The sequence below is a fragment of the Schistocerca piceifrons genome, chromosome 3, assembly GCF_021461385.2.
Source record: "Schistocerca piceifrons isolate TAMUIC-IGC-003096 chromosome 3, iqSchPice1.1, whole genome shotgun sequence".
NCBI lineage: Eukaryota > Metazoa > Arthropoda > Insecta > Orthoptera > Acrididae > Schistocerca > Schistocerca piceifrons.
Genome location: NC_060140.1, coordinates 919,510,774 through 919,523,909, shown reverse-complemented (window position 1 = coordinate 919,523,909; position 13,136 = coordinate 919,510,774). Strand labels below are relative to the sequence as shown.

General features: G+C 42.3%; 2 protein-coding genes across 2 annotated transcripts; both read right to left on the bottom strand.

Annotated features, from left to right (window-relative positions):
- Positions 1-8,366: 8,366 nt before the first annotated feature.
- Positions 8,367-9,107, bottom strand: LOC124789217 (extensin-1-like). Its single transcript, XM_047256511.1, has one exon. The coding sequence runs from the start codon at positions 9,105-9,107 to the stop codon at positions 8,367-8,369; it is 741 nt and encodes a 246-aa protein (XP_047112467.1).
- Positions 9,108-9,469: 362 nt separating this feature from the next.
- LOC124789216 (proline-rich extensin-like protein EPR1) lies at positions 9,470-11,071 on the bottom strand. The gene has a single exon (XM_047256510.1). It carries the CDS (start codon positions 11,069-11,071, stop codon positions 9,470-9,472), a length of 1,602 nt encoding a protein of 533 aa, XP_047112466.1.
- Positions 11,072-13,136: the final 2,065 nt, after the last annotated feature.

Sequence of the window (13,136 nt, the reverse complement as noted above, 5' to 3'; positions counted from 1 at the left end):
GGTAGTTAAATATATTTTAGGGGTGTGATAAAAACCTTAATAAGACACCTGAAGGAAATAACACCGTTTCTGCATTTTTCCCTTATAGGGTGACGATATCAGTAATCGTTGTCAAAATCTTTGTGAGAAGTGGACTACTGAAGATCCACGGAAGGACATTGAAGCAGTTATATCTGGAATAACTGTTTCGGAGGCTTCAAGGACATTTGACATCCAACGAATAACTTTTAGAGACTGGCTGAACATGGATGAAGAGAAGATGCCAACTAGGGAACGTGGATGTAATCCTGTGTTGAGTCCCAACATTGAGAAAGAACTTAAAGAAAGAGTTGTTACACTGTAATAAATTGCTTTTGGTATAATCAAAATATTTCTTTGAAAGAAGACAGCTTAAACCAGCATGTTCTTCGGCGTAAAAACGCTTTTCTCTGGCGATCAAGCTCGAAGATAGTTCTTTAAAGGATTTCTAGAGCGTAACCCACACATTGTTCTTAGGATGGATAAAATTTAAGTTATGGCAGGCTTATTCAATTCAATATGCAGAGAGTGGAGCGCTTTTCTGACTTTTTGGTTTCGGTATATGACCAAACTGAACTGTTGCCGTATCAAATTTATAATGTGGATGAAAGTGGTCTTCAGTTAATTTTCACTGGTGCTGACAAGGCTCTCGCTTGAAGGGACAGTATAAAAGTGCTCATAGCAACACATGGAGAACAACGAGAAACAATTACAGTTGTTGCATGTCGTGATCCTGTTGGTATGTCGCCTTTTCCCATGTTCCTTTGCGAAGGTGTCTATGAAAAAAAAGGAAGTCGGAGATGAACTGCCAACTGGCAGGACATTTGCTATGACAGCAAAGGGCTAAGTGACTACAAATGTTTTCTGCTCATTTCTGAGACATTTCAACCAGTACCGATCTTTCGGATATTGTTTGCTCTTCTTGGATGGCTATAAAAGTCACAACGGCATTAGTGTACTAGATGTTGCAGAAGAAGTAGGTGTCAAGATACTCTACCTACCTGCCCACTGATGTCATGAGCTCCAGCCTCTGTACAAACGTTCTTTCAAATTTCCCGAAGTTAACAGGAATAGGGCTGTAGAAAGTCTCCACCGTCAGAATCCAGTACGATCACTTGAGGAGCAACAATTCCTGATCTATTTCCTGAAGCGTGCTATCGAGCTGCAACTCCTGCTAATCCTAGTTCCGGGTTTAGGGGAACTAAAATTCTTCCATACAACCCAAATGTTTCTCAGAGACGTCATTTGCACCGAGCTCTTTGAGAGACCTACTGCAGAAGTCAACTTGGCAGCTCAAAGGAAGAAAAATCTTAAGAAAATACCAGTTCAACAACTAATGGCAACTCCAGGGATAGAAAGGGAAACTACTATGAGAATATGGCTTAGTGCCAGATTAACAGTTTTCAAAAGAGGGTTGTTTAATACTAACTCATAGGTAGCATCAACATCGGGTTTCGCCAGTGGTGGCAAGAAAATCTCAATCAAAGTACACTCCAAGTTTTTTAATAAGAATCTGTACTGCGGTGACTGTTGAGGCTACGTCTACTACCAAAGGAGCAAGAAGGATTGGATTCAGTGCACACAATGTAAAACATGGTATCATGAAAATGGATATGTAAAAATGTCGGGGCTGTGTATATTGTGCGAAGGTGGCTGTGCTGAACTTGAAAGTGACGTAATTAAAACAACATTGCACGCTTAAATTTCGGACTTTTTCCATAACTGTTGAATGTACCACTTCCATTATTGGTTACAATTATGCACCATTTTCATTTCTGACTAGTATTTGGTACGCTGGGCGTCATAAACGTGAGAGAATTTCAAGGTGGCTATATTTCCGTCAGTATTCCATACAAACACTACTTTTCCCTATCCTACATAAAAAATTATATCTAACAAAATACTAAATATAGGCCAATCATTTTTAAAGGAATCCACAAGGGAGGTATTAAGGCACATCTCATTAAAAATTAGACATTTTGTGTCTGTCTATAGAATCTTTTTGCGCTGTCAGTGTATTTACCTTTTTTTCAAAACAAAGAAATATAACGATAGTATTTTGTAAAAATTTTAAAAAAGATCAATTTTCTTTTTTCCAATACCTGTGTTATTTTCTGTTATTTTCCTCGATTTTTCTTGTTACTTATCTTTCGTCAACTCTTCTTTCTTTTCAGTGTCCTCCTAAATTGTCTTCTAATCTGTCTTCAAAGTACTTCTATTCGAGCCATCTCATAATTTATTGTACAGTTTAATGCATTAATTTTTAAGACTTCGTGAATAAGTTGTGTACGATAATAAGTTCGTGAATATCTTTTGCGTCTTGTTTCATCCTTACTAGTCCCACGGAACGGCATGTTGCAAGCAAAAGCAGCCGAGAAACAGATTTGGTAATCACGATCTATCCTGTTCTTACACTCATGTCTTCTGCTCTCCACCATTTCACGTTTTTCGACGTTTCATATCATGCTTAGAGAAACTGTAGAAGACTCTGACAGTACATGGACTGATTTCTGATATACGCTCGAATCCTTTCGTGCTCGAACCGGAAGCTAGAAGGGAGCACCATAAGACAAGTCGTTATTAGAGATGAAACGTTACCACATACAGGTGATGATTTTGGAGGTAATCGGAAAAGACATAGTTGCTATAACTGCCCCGTTATTTATGTGAAGAAATGAGAGGGAACCATGGAAAACCTGAACAGGATGGCTGGGATGGGATTTGTAACTGACTCCTTCAGTGTACGAATCCATTGTCTTGGATACAGCGATTTTTCTTTCGTTTGTAAAATCTGTTATTGATCCCCACTCTTAAACAATAAAGATTTGTTTTCTGTAGTTTTTTGTAATTGTTTTAGAAGTATATATTTGTTGATTATCATATTGCGTAAATCGACTTAGGAATTACGCTAGCTTTACCTTAGTAAAATAATGGGAAAAACAGTAGGTGGTCGTAAATTAGCACCGTGAGACCCCTGAGCTACTAATTCACAGGTGGCGTATCTAGGTAGATTACCAGTACTGCTAGCAATGAAGTGTGCCACTTAATGCTATTGCTATTCCTCCAAATTGAATTGGGATATAGCGTTGACGATTAGATTTTAAACCTATCTCCTTGAGATATGTTACCGCATTACAAAATATTGAGGTAAACTAATGTACAGAAGTCACAGAAATGACAAGAGAATAATAAAATAATAAGACACTAAAACAAGATTAAGTTAATATTCTTCTAAAGCGATCATCTAGTGTTTCACATAGACATGTGATCTGGTAATGCCCATAATGGTTTGAGGAAATTTCCATCGGTAAAACTTGAAGTCTTACAAGTTTAACACGAAAATCCTTAAGCACTTGATCGAGTGGGATGTACTACGGGCTACACACGTCATATGTGATACAATTAGTGGTGTGGGTCGTGTTTACGTATTGTTGTAAGTTAGAGTACAGGTACTTTATTAGCAATCTCAACAGAGATTTATAATTTGTCTAACCCACCATTAAAACTGCGTGATTTTCTCGTTTTTGTATACTTATCACTTTCATGCCAACACCTCACTGGAAATCAAAGCTTTAAGTCATAAACCAACCAACTTTTGTATCCATCTACTTGTACGACACGACAGACTTCAGTTCTGCCTTATTAATCACATAAACGAAACTCACAACAGTAGTAGAATCTGAGACACCATTTTGTTTTACTTTTCTGACAGTATGTGACTTTATCAGTTAAGTCGTCAATGACTTCATCGCTGTTATCAGTGAAATCATCTTTACCTGTGTAAAACCATGCCCATTCCTCATCTCAGGCCAATCGTATCACAGTATTAAAAAAATTCAAGATTGTGTAAATGATCAATTGCATTAACAGATAATTTAAAAATCGCTCCCCATGCCCTATCCCCAACCAGTACAAAATGCAGCCCTCCTTATCTCCAACCAGTCTTAGTGCAACATTAAAAATCCAAGTTGAAGGAGACATGCCAATAGTTTCAGAGGATAGATTGCAAAAGATGTGTAAAAATGGAGTCAAATTACATTATTTCTAACGTACACTTCACTATCTCCAAGCAGTCAGAGCATTCTATCAAAACGACATCAGTATGCAAAAAAGTTAAGTAACCTTCAGGTTAAAGTCAAAGATGTTTATTATTTCCGACAGACATTTACCTCTGGCACAAAAATAGTAATAAAGTACATACACACAAATAAGTCTGACGTAATATTAAAATGACTGCAAGGTCAAAGTTATGCACTGTACATGTAAAATGGTTCACAAACATCGTATGGCGTTCCACCTACCTCTTTTATCGCCCTATCAAAGCTTAGTATTAATATGCAGGAGCCAATTACAATGTAACCCTACCTGGGCTGTGATCAAAAGTACCCGAAATATTTATAAAATAATATGCCACATCATCTGAGTTGCTTATGATACTAAATATGACGAACTGTGTGTAGGTTACAAACGCCAAAAAAATCGTCTGTGGACTGACACACAAGCCACGGAAGTAAATTTGATTCAAGGCTATATAATATTCGCCATGGAAAATTGGAAAGAGAATATAACATATTATAAATAAATAATTAAAAAACCTTTTTTTCATATAAAATGTAAATAACAAACTAGGAATACATAGTTTTCAAATTATAGTTTTAACTTAAATACTATACTGTAAATCTTGAAACAAAATCAACTGCCGTTTCACTTCTCACTCACTTACTGTCACTTATAGATTGCCCCATTGTTAAAAAGCATCACAAGTTCGTTCTGTGTACCACGAGCTTTTCTCGTTCTCGCTCGAAGTTCGAACTAGGGACCATACTTGCTTTAAGATACAATAGAGGCTTAAGTTAATTATTTTCCGCGTGTATGATGCCACAATATTCTAAAACGTCGGCAAAATACGTCGGCGACACAAAATGTGCGATGTTCACATCGATTAACTAGGACCTAGTTTATGTCAAGCACAACAAAACGTTTTAAGGCTCGAATCCATTATTGTACCCCAGCTATGATGCTTCTCAAAAATGCCACAATAGTCTAAAATGTGATGCTTACACTGTAACGGTAGCTTAATATGAAAATTTTATTCATTCTGATGTGTATATCATCATCACCTAAAGTCTCACAAATACAAGAGAGGAGTGAAGAGCACAATATGAAAAAATAAAATCGATGATGTTACATGCAAACTGCTGCAGCATTTAATACGGTGGCTTCCTAGTAACGTGTAATAGGCTACACCAATATCTAATAAAATACCACCACACACATGCAGAGTATGACTTTTTGTGTCTGTGTGTGTGTGTGGGGGGGGGGGGGGGGGGGGGGGGAAGTGTTCGATTTTGCCAAGGGATAAGCTTTCTTATTGCTATGTATCACTTACAGTGTAGAACAACATGGATTGTTTATACACACACACACATATATGAGACACGAAAAGAGACGTTAAGACAGCGAGATAATGACATCTCCAAAGAAAATTGAGTCGAAATTAAATTTAAATATGTGTGAAATTTCTCGCACTTTACAACCACACTTAAGTTTCAAATTAAATTTTTCCACACCTAAATTGTCTATATTACTTGTCATAATACTCGCAGCTTGCATATTGGCACTACTGACACGATTTTTATGTTAAGCGTCACTCACAAGAGTTTCACAAGTGTGTTATACCTAAGCCTAGCCTTACAAAAAAGCTAATTTTATTCTTATAAGAATAGCGATTTACTCTTCACAATTAAGGAGAGGTTTACTATCTCTTTGTTCAAAAAAATCGATTTTTAATTTATTTTTCGATCCAGAAAAGTGGTTAGAATCCACCCCTGAAACGGTTTTTCGGAATACGGAACGGAAATGTTTGTAATTTGCTGTTGAACAAAAAAAAATGCACCTGCCGGAAATCGGCCTTTTCACGCACCTGTTTTTTTTTCTTTCGGAGTACGAGTTATTGTACCGGTGCTTGGGATGAAACACACAAAATTCAAATGAAACTTTGAACGCGTGTGTTTGGAAGTTAGACCACAAGCATTTGCATTCTGATGTGAAGACTGTGGAGATTGTGACTTTCCTGGCAGTGAGCACCTTCAATGAAGGGTATTCAGCAATTCTGAAGACCATGACAACGATGGACCTCATCCTGGGACTATTTTAGACGCAGTTCGGCAAGCATTCGGACGACCACCGGAACCAAGCGACCGAAAACCGCCTGTCACCGGCCGTACGAGCGGTTCTGGAGCAGCGCAAGATGGCCCAGATCGAGCAGAACGCCCTCTATGAGGAAGGACTATTTTATGGAGCCGGAATAGCATATTGAACGTCAGTTGCATAATATTGCATTTATATGTGGTGAAAACTTCAAACGCGTTTTTCTCGAAATGACTTTTTTTTATCGCGCGGTGTGGTACTGAACCGATTGGCATTATTCTTTGTTTCCGATGAAGCTAATTAAATTGTCCAGAAGTTGTACCAATTTTATTCCGATCCATCAACTATAAATATTTTTATTTGGCCGAAGAAGTCGAAAAATCTATGAAAAAAACCCTATTTTTTCAAGTGTGCACCATTTTGTTTCCTATGGTCCAAATAACGTAAGCGAAGTAGAACTTCTAATGAATCTTACATACTTCGGTAACATCCACTCAATTTTGATTTCAGACGAGCTGGCTGTCCTGTGACATATCGCGCGTGGAGGTCTACATCGTAATTTTGTTTCGTTCCGACGGCACTTCCGCCTTTGCTCTTCGACATTTCCGGTCGAAAAAATTCCCGTTTGTAGAGAAAATATCAATAAACATTTTGACCAAATTTAGCATTGATATCTATAACACATCCCGAGGAAACAATTCTCAAAGAACATGCTTTTTTTCGGGCCAAAGATAGTAAACCTCCCCTTAAATAAAGTACAAAACCGTATCCACTCTATACATCAAAAGTGATCATCATTATTGATTTTATTAAGACAAATACACTCTTACTGTAGCTAAAACGAATTCTGACACAGAGCACTTGAGGAAAGGGAAAGTGCACATTTAATGCCAACAGCGATATGTCTGCACGGAAAAATAGCACTCGCAGCTCTTCTTGGAAATGAATTTTACACATACGAGCGACGTGTGAAGCTCTCAACATTTCACGACAAGAATACACGTTTTCACCTTCAACAGCCTATTGAGTCTAGGTATAACACAATGTTCTCCCACACAGATTCATTTTGTTTTTCCCTCCGGTTTAAGATATAATCGACATTTCTAGAAGTCCATTTTCAATAAACAGTATTTCATTATCATGTTAATTATTGGCCACTGTTTTCAAAGCCAACAAGTACAACGTGTTTCAAAATTAATATCCTGGTTTTAAGGCTTTGTAACGTTTATTACATTTCAACTTACACCTCTAAATAATATAACAAACGAAACAGAAATTCAAACAGTTTTCCTTACGAGTATACAATGTGAGTAGCGTTCGCCGCACAGCACACATCAAGTGCCAACGTTGCAGACGAAATGTTACTGCATGACTGTGATGGTTTTCTGGACCGTGTCGTCTTCAGTTCTGAATCGACACTTCACGTAAGAGGAAATGTGAACACATAATGTGCTCTTCTGGGGGTCAGTAAACCCCACGCTGTGGTGCATTTCGAATCAGGCTTTCCAGAACCGAATGTATTATGTGGCATATCCTAGTGTAAAGCTTATGGACTTTTTTTTCAGTAAATCACGTGTAACTGGTGTTTGTTATCTCGATTGTGCTAGAACTACGGCTCTTGCAAGAAGCTGATCCACAGACATTTATTTGGCAGCAACATGGCGTGCTGCCGCACAAGCATAACTCAATACGAGATTGGTTAAATGACGTACCCCACCGTTGGATTTTACCTTTAGGGGGGTCTATAACCTACTTAAGAAACAGGGTTGAAGCAGTTATTGGAACAACTGGTTTGGACACACTGATCAAGGTTTTCTTCTGACAAAACCTGATGAGGTCTTTTTGTAACCAACACTAGAAAAAGTTGAGCTGTGGTGTGGAACTAAGAATTCATTAATATTTTGTTAATTAACGGTAAGAGACTATATGAATACCGTTGTTTTACGTATTCACTCACCGAGTCTGGCGGGAAGCGTGTGTGCTCACATTTTCTTCTCCCCTGACATAGTCTGGTGTGTGTGTTTTATTTTCATTCAATATTACGCGCTACTGGATTAGGGTCTAAGATTGAGACATTTTCAAATCTCCTGCAGTCCGTTTCGTACACAACTAAAACAAAATTTCTTTGCATCAGTGATGGAAAATGGACAATGACAGTCAGTGATCAGTCATGGTAAGTGATCAGTGATGGTCAGTTATCAATGATAGCCAGTGATCAGTGAAAGCCAGTGATCAGTGATAGCCAGTGATCGGTGGTAGCCAGTGATGGGTGGTAGCCAGTGATGGGTGGTAGCCAGTGATGGGTGGTAGCCAGTGATGGGTGGTAGCCAGTGATGGGTGGTAGCCAGTGATGGGTGGTAGCCAGTGATGGGTGGTAGCCAGTGATGGGTGGTAGCCAGTGGTGGGTGGTAGCCAGTGATGGGTGGTAGCCAGTGGTGGGTGGTAGCCAGTGATGGGTGGTAGTCAGTGATGGGTGGTATGGTAACCAGTGATAGGTGGTAGCCAGTGATGGGTGGTAGCCAGTGATGGGTGGTAGCCAGCGATGGGTGGTAGCCAGTGATGGGTGGTAGCCAGTGATGGGTGATAGCCAGTGATGGGTGGTAGCCAGCGATGGGTAATAGCCAGTGATGGGTGGTAGCCAGTGATGGGTGGTAGCCAGTGATGGCTGGTAGCCAGTGATGGGTGGTAGTGAGTGCTGGGTGGTAGCCAGTGATGGGTGGTAGCCAGTTATGTGTGGTAGCTAGTGATGCGTGGTAGCCAGTGATGGGTAGTAGCCAGTGATTGGTGACAGCCAGTGACCGGTCACAGCCAGTGATGGGTGGTAGCCAGTGATGGGTGGTAGCCAGTGGTGGGTGGTAGCCAGTGATGGGTGGTAGCCAGTGATGGGTGGTAGCAGGTGATGGGTGGTAACCAGTGATAGGTGGTAGCCAGTGATGCATGGTAGCCAGTGATGGGTGGTAACCAGCGATGGGTGGTAGCCAGTGATGGGTGGTAGCCAGTGATGGGTGGTAGCCAGTGATGGGTGGTAGCTAGTGATGCGTGGTAGCCAGTGATGGGTAGTAGCCAGTGATGGGTGGTAGCCAGTGGTGGGTGGTGGCCAGTGATGGGTGGTAGCCAGTGGTGGGTGGTAGCCAGTGATGGGTGGATGCCAGTGATGGGTGGTAGCCAGTGATGGGTGGTAGCCAGTGATGGGTGGTAGCCAGTGATGGGTGGTAGCGAGTGATGGGTGGTAGCCAGTGATGGGTGGTAGCCAGTTATGTGTGGTAGCTAGTGATGCGTGGTAGCCAGTGATGGGTAGTAGCTAGTGATTGGTGACAGCCAGTGATCGGTCACAGCCAGTGATGGATGGTAGCCAGTGGTGGGTGGTAGCCAGTGATGGGTGGTAGCCAGTGATGGGTGGTAGCAGGTGATGGGTGGTAACCAGTGATAGGTGGTAGCCAGTGATGCATGGTAGCCAGTGATGGGTGGTAACCAGCGATGGGTGGTAGCCAGTGATGGGTGGTAGCCAGTGATGGGTGGTAGCCAGTGATGGGTGGTAGCTAGTGATGCGTGGTAGCCAGTGATGGGTAGTAGCCAGTGATTGGTGACAGCCAGTGATCGGTCGCAGCCAGTGGTGGGTGGTAGCTAGTGGTGGGTGGTAGTCAGTGATGGGTGGTAGCCAGTGATGGGTGGTAGCCAGTGATGGGTGGTAGCCAGTGATGGGTGGTAGCCAGTGATGGGTGGTAGCCAGTGATGGGTGGCAGCCAGTGATGGGTGGTAGCCATTGGTGTGTGGTAGCCAGTGATGGGTGGTAGCCAGCGATGGGTGGTAGCCAGTGATGGGTGGTAGCCAGTGATGGGTGGTAGCCAGTGATGGGTGGTAGCCAGTGATGGGTGGTAGCCAGTGGTGGGTGGTAGCCAGTGATGGGTGGTAGCCAGTGATGGGTGGTAGCCAGTGATGGGTGGTAGCCAGTGGTGGGTGGTGGCCAGTGATGGGTGGTAGCCAGTGGTGGGTGGTAGCCAGTGATGGGTGGTAGCCAGTGATGGGTGGTAGCCAGTGATGGGTGGTAGCCAGTGATGGGTGGTAGCCAGTGATGGGTGGTAGCCAGTGATGGGTGGTAGCCAGTGATGGGTGGTAGCCAGTGAAGGGTGGTAGCCAGTGATGGGTTGTAGCCAGGGATGGGTGGTAGCCAGTGATGGGTGGTAGCCAGTGATGGGTGGTAGCCAGTGATGGGTGGTTGCCAGTGAGGGGTGGTAGCCAGTGGTGGGTGGTAGCCAGTGATGGGTGGTAGCCAGTGATGGGTAGTAGCCAGTGATGGGTGGTAGCCAGTGATGGGTGGTAGCCAGTGATGGGTGGTAGCCAGTGATGGGTGGTAGCCAGTGATGGGTGGAGCCATTAGTGTGTGGTAGCCAGTGATGGGTGGTAGCCAGCGATGGGTGGTAGCCAGTGATGGGTGGTAGCCAGTGATGGGTGGTAGCCAGTGATGGGTGGTAGCCAGTGATGGGTGGTAGCCAGTGATGGGTGGTAGCCAGTGATGGGTGGTAGCCAGTGATGGGTGGTAGCCATTAGTGTGTGGTAGCCAGCGATGGGTGGTAGCCAGCGATGGGTGGTAGCCAGTGGTGGGTGGTAGCCAGTGATGGGTGGTAGCCAGTGATGGGTAGTAGCCAGTGATGGGTGGTAGCCAGTGATGGGTGGTAGCTAGTGATGGGTGGTAGCCAGTGATGGGTGGTAGCCAGTGATGGGTGGTAGTCAGTGATGGGTGGTAGTCAGCGATGGGTGGTAGCCAGCGATGGGTGGTAGCCAGTGATGGGTGGTAGCCAGTGATGGGTGGTAGCCAGTGATGGGAGGTAGCCAGGGATGGGTGGTAGCCAGTGATCGGTGACAGCCAGTGATCGGTGACAGCTAGTGATCTGTGATGGCCCATGATCTGTAACAGCCAGAGATCAAGGATAGCCAATGATCAAAAATTGTCACTGAACAATGATTGTCAGTAATGAATGTCAGTGATGAATGATGGACAATGATCATTTATGAATTATGGTCAATGATCAATGATTCTCAGTAAACAATGATGGTTAGGTTACAGGGCGACTGTTAATACCTTACCTGTTTAACATCCTTGTTAAACAACTATGTGACGTGAACAAAGACAGCTTGATGCTGTTTAATCAATAGCATGTAGCATTTAATTCCGATCTGTACTAAAACAGTAACTCGTTGGACATCCAAATAGTAATGGATGATGTTGTAAACACTCTGCCTTTTAAATACAGAGAACTATTGCATCACTCGTAGACATGTCGAATGACAGGATTGGCAACATTATTTGCCAGAGAGACTAGTAGTGTATCTTTCTTTCTTAATGTAACAACGCGTCTCTCTCTAGGATTTCATTCTATAAATGGAGATGGTTTTATGTCATTCGCTACGATTTATTTTCCGTAACATGAAATTCAATGCAGCACGCTTCTAAGGCCTTGTACAAGTGGAGACATTGTAAGGGTGCACATGCTTTCTTGGAAACGGGTGAAGATAGGAATATAGGAATATCGAGAGGGGATCCGTTCCCCTCAGAGTTACCTGGCGAGCACTAAAATAGTTCAAATGGCTCTGAGCACTATGGGACTTAACATCTGAGGTCATCAGTCACCTAGAATATCGAACTCCCTAAACCTAACTAACCTAATGACATCACACACATCCATGCCCGAGGCAGGATTCGAATCTGCCGCCGTAGCAGTCGCGCGGTTTCGGAGTGAAACTTGTAGAACCGCTCTGCCACCGCGGCCGGCTGGCGAGCACTACAACCATATCAGTTTCATCATATTTCGTGCGGCTAAGTGTCCTGATGCGTCTTTCAACTAGACGCCACTTTGGAGATTTGCATGTCCATAGAGATTTGGGCGAACAAAACGTGGCCTGGTGGAATGGCTGATGATGTGCCGGATGGCTGCAGCTTTCCCACACAGTGAAGTAACCAGCAGTTCTCACGAAGCAGCTGATATCAATTCATGAGAAAAGTGACTTTTCGTTTAATTTTGCTGTAAAAACTACCGTTTGCCGGTAAAGCAAAAACTACATAAACGCCTGGTGTTAGTTCTTCGGTAGACGGTCTGCTTTTCCTGTTGAAAACGACTTGTTTTGAATTCATGTGTTCTCTTCATAATAATACTTGTCATTCAGTTTTGAGGAAATGAATGGCCACAAAATTTATTTTTGTTATAATGGAAGAAGCCTGGAGATACTGACATGTCTCAGATAGTTTATATAATGGTAAGATAGAGATTTAGGAAACAGGTTTTAAATTGTAAGACATTTCCAGGGGCAGATGTGGACTCTGACCACAATCTATTGGTTATAAACTGTAGAATAAAACAGAAGAAGCTGCAAAAAGGTGGGAATTTAAGGAGATGGGGCCTGGATAAACTGACTAAACCAGTGGTTGTACAGAGTTTCAGGGAGAGCAAGAGGGAACAATTAACAGGAATGGGGGAAAGAAATACAGTAGAAGAAGAATGGGTAGCTTTGAGAGATGAAGTAGTGAAGGCAGCAGAGGATCAAGTACGTAAAAAGACAAGGGGTAGTAGAAATCTTTGATAACAAAATATATATTGAATTTAATTGATAAAACGAAAAAATATAAAAATGCAGTAAATGAAGCAAGCGAAAAGGAATACAAACGTCTCAAAAATGAGATCAACAGGAAGTGCAAAATGGCTAAGCATTGATGGCTAGAGGACAAATCTAAGTATGTAGAGGCTTATCTCACTAGGGGTAGGATAGGTACAGCCTACAGGAAAATTAAAGAGACCTTTGGAGAAAAGAGAACCACTTGTATGAATATCAAGAGCTCAGATGGAAACAAAGCAAAGAAGAGAAAACAGAAAGGTGAAAGGAGTATATAGAGGGTCTATACAAGGGCTATGTACTTGAGGACAATATTAAGGAAATGGAAGAGAATGTAGATGAAGATGAAATGGGAGATATGA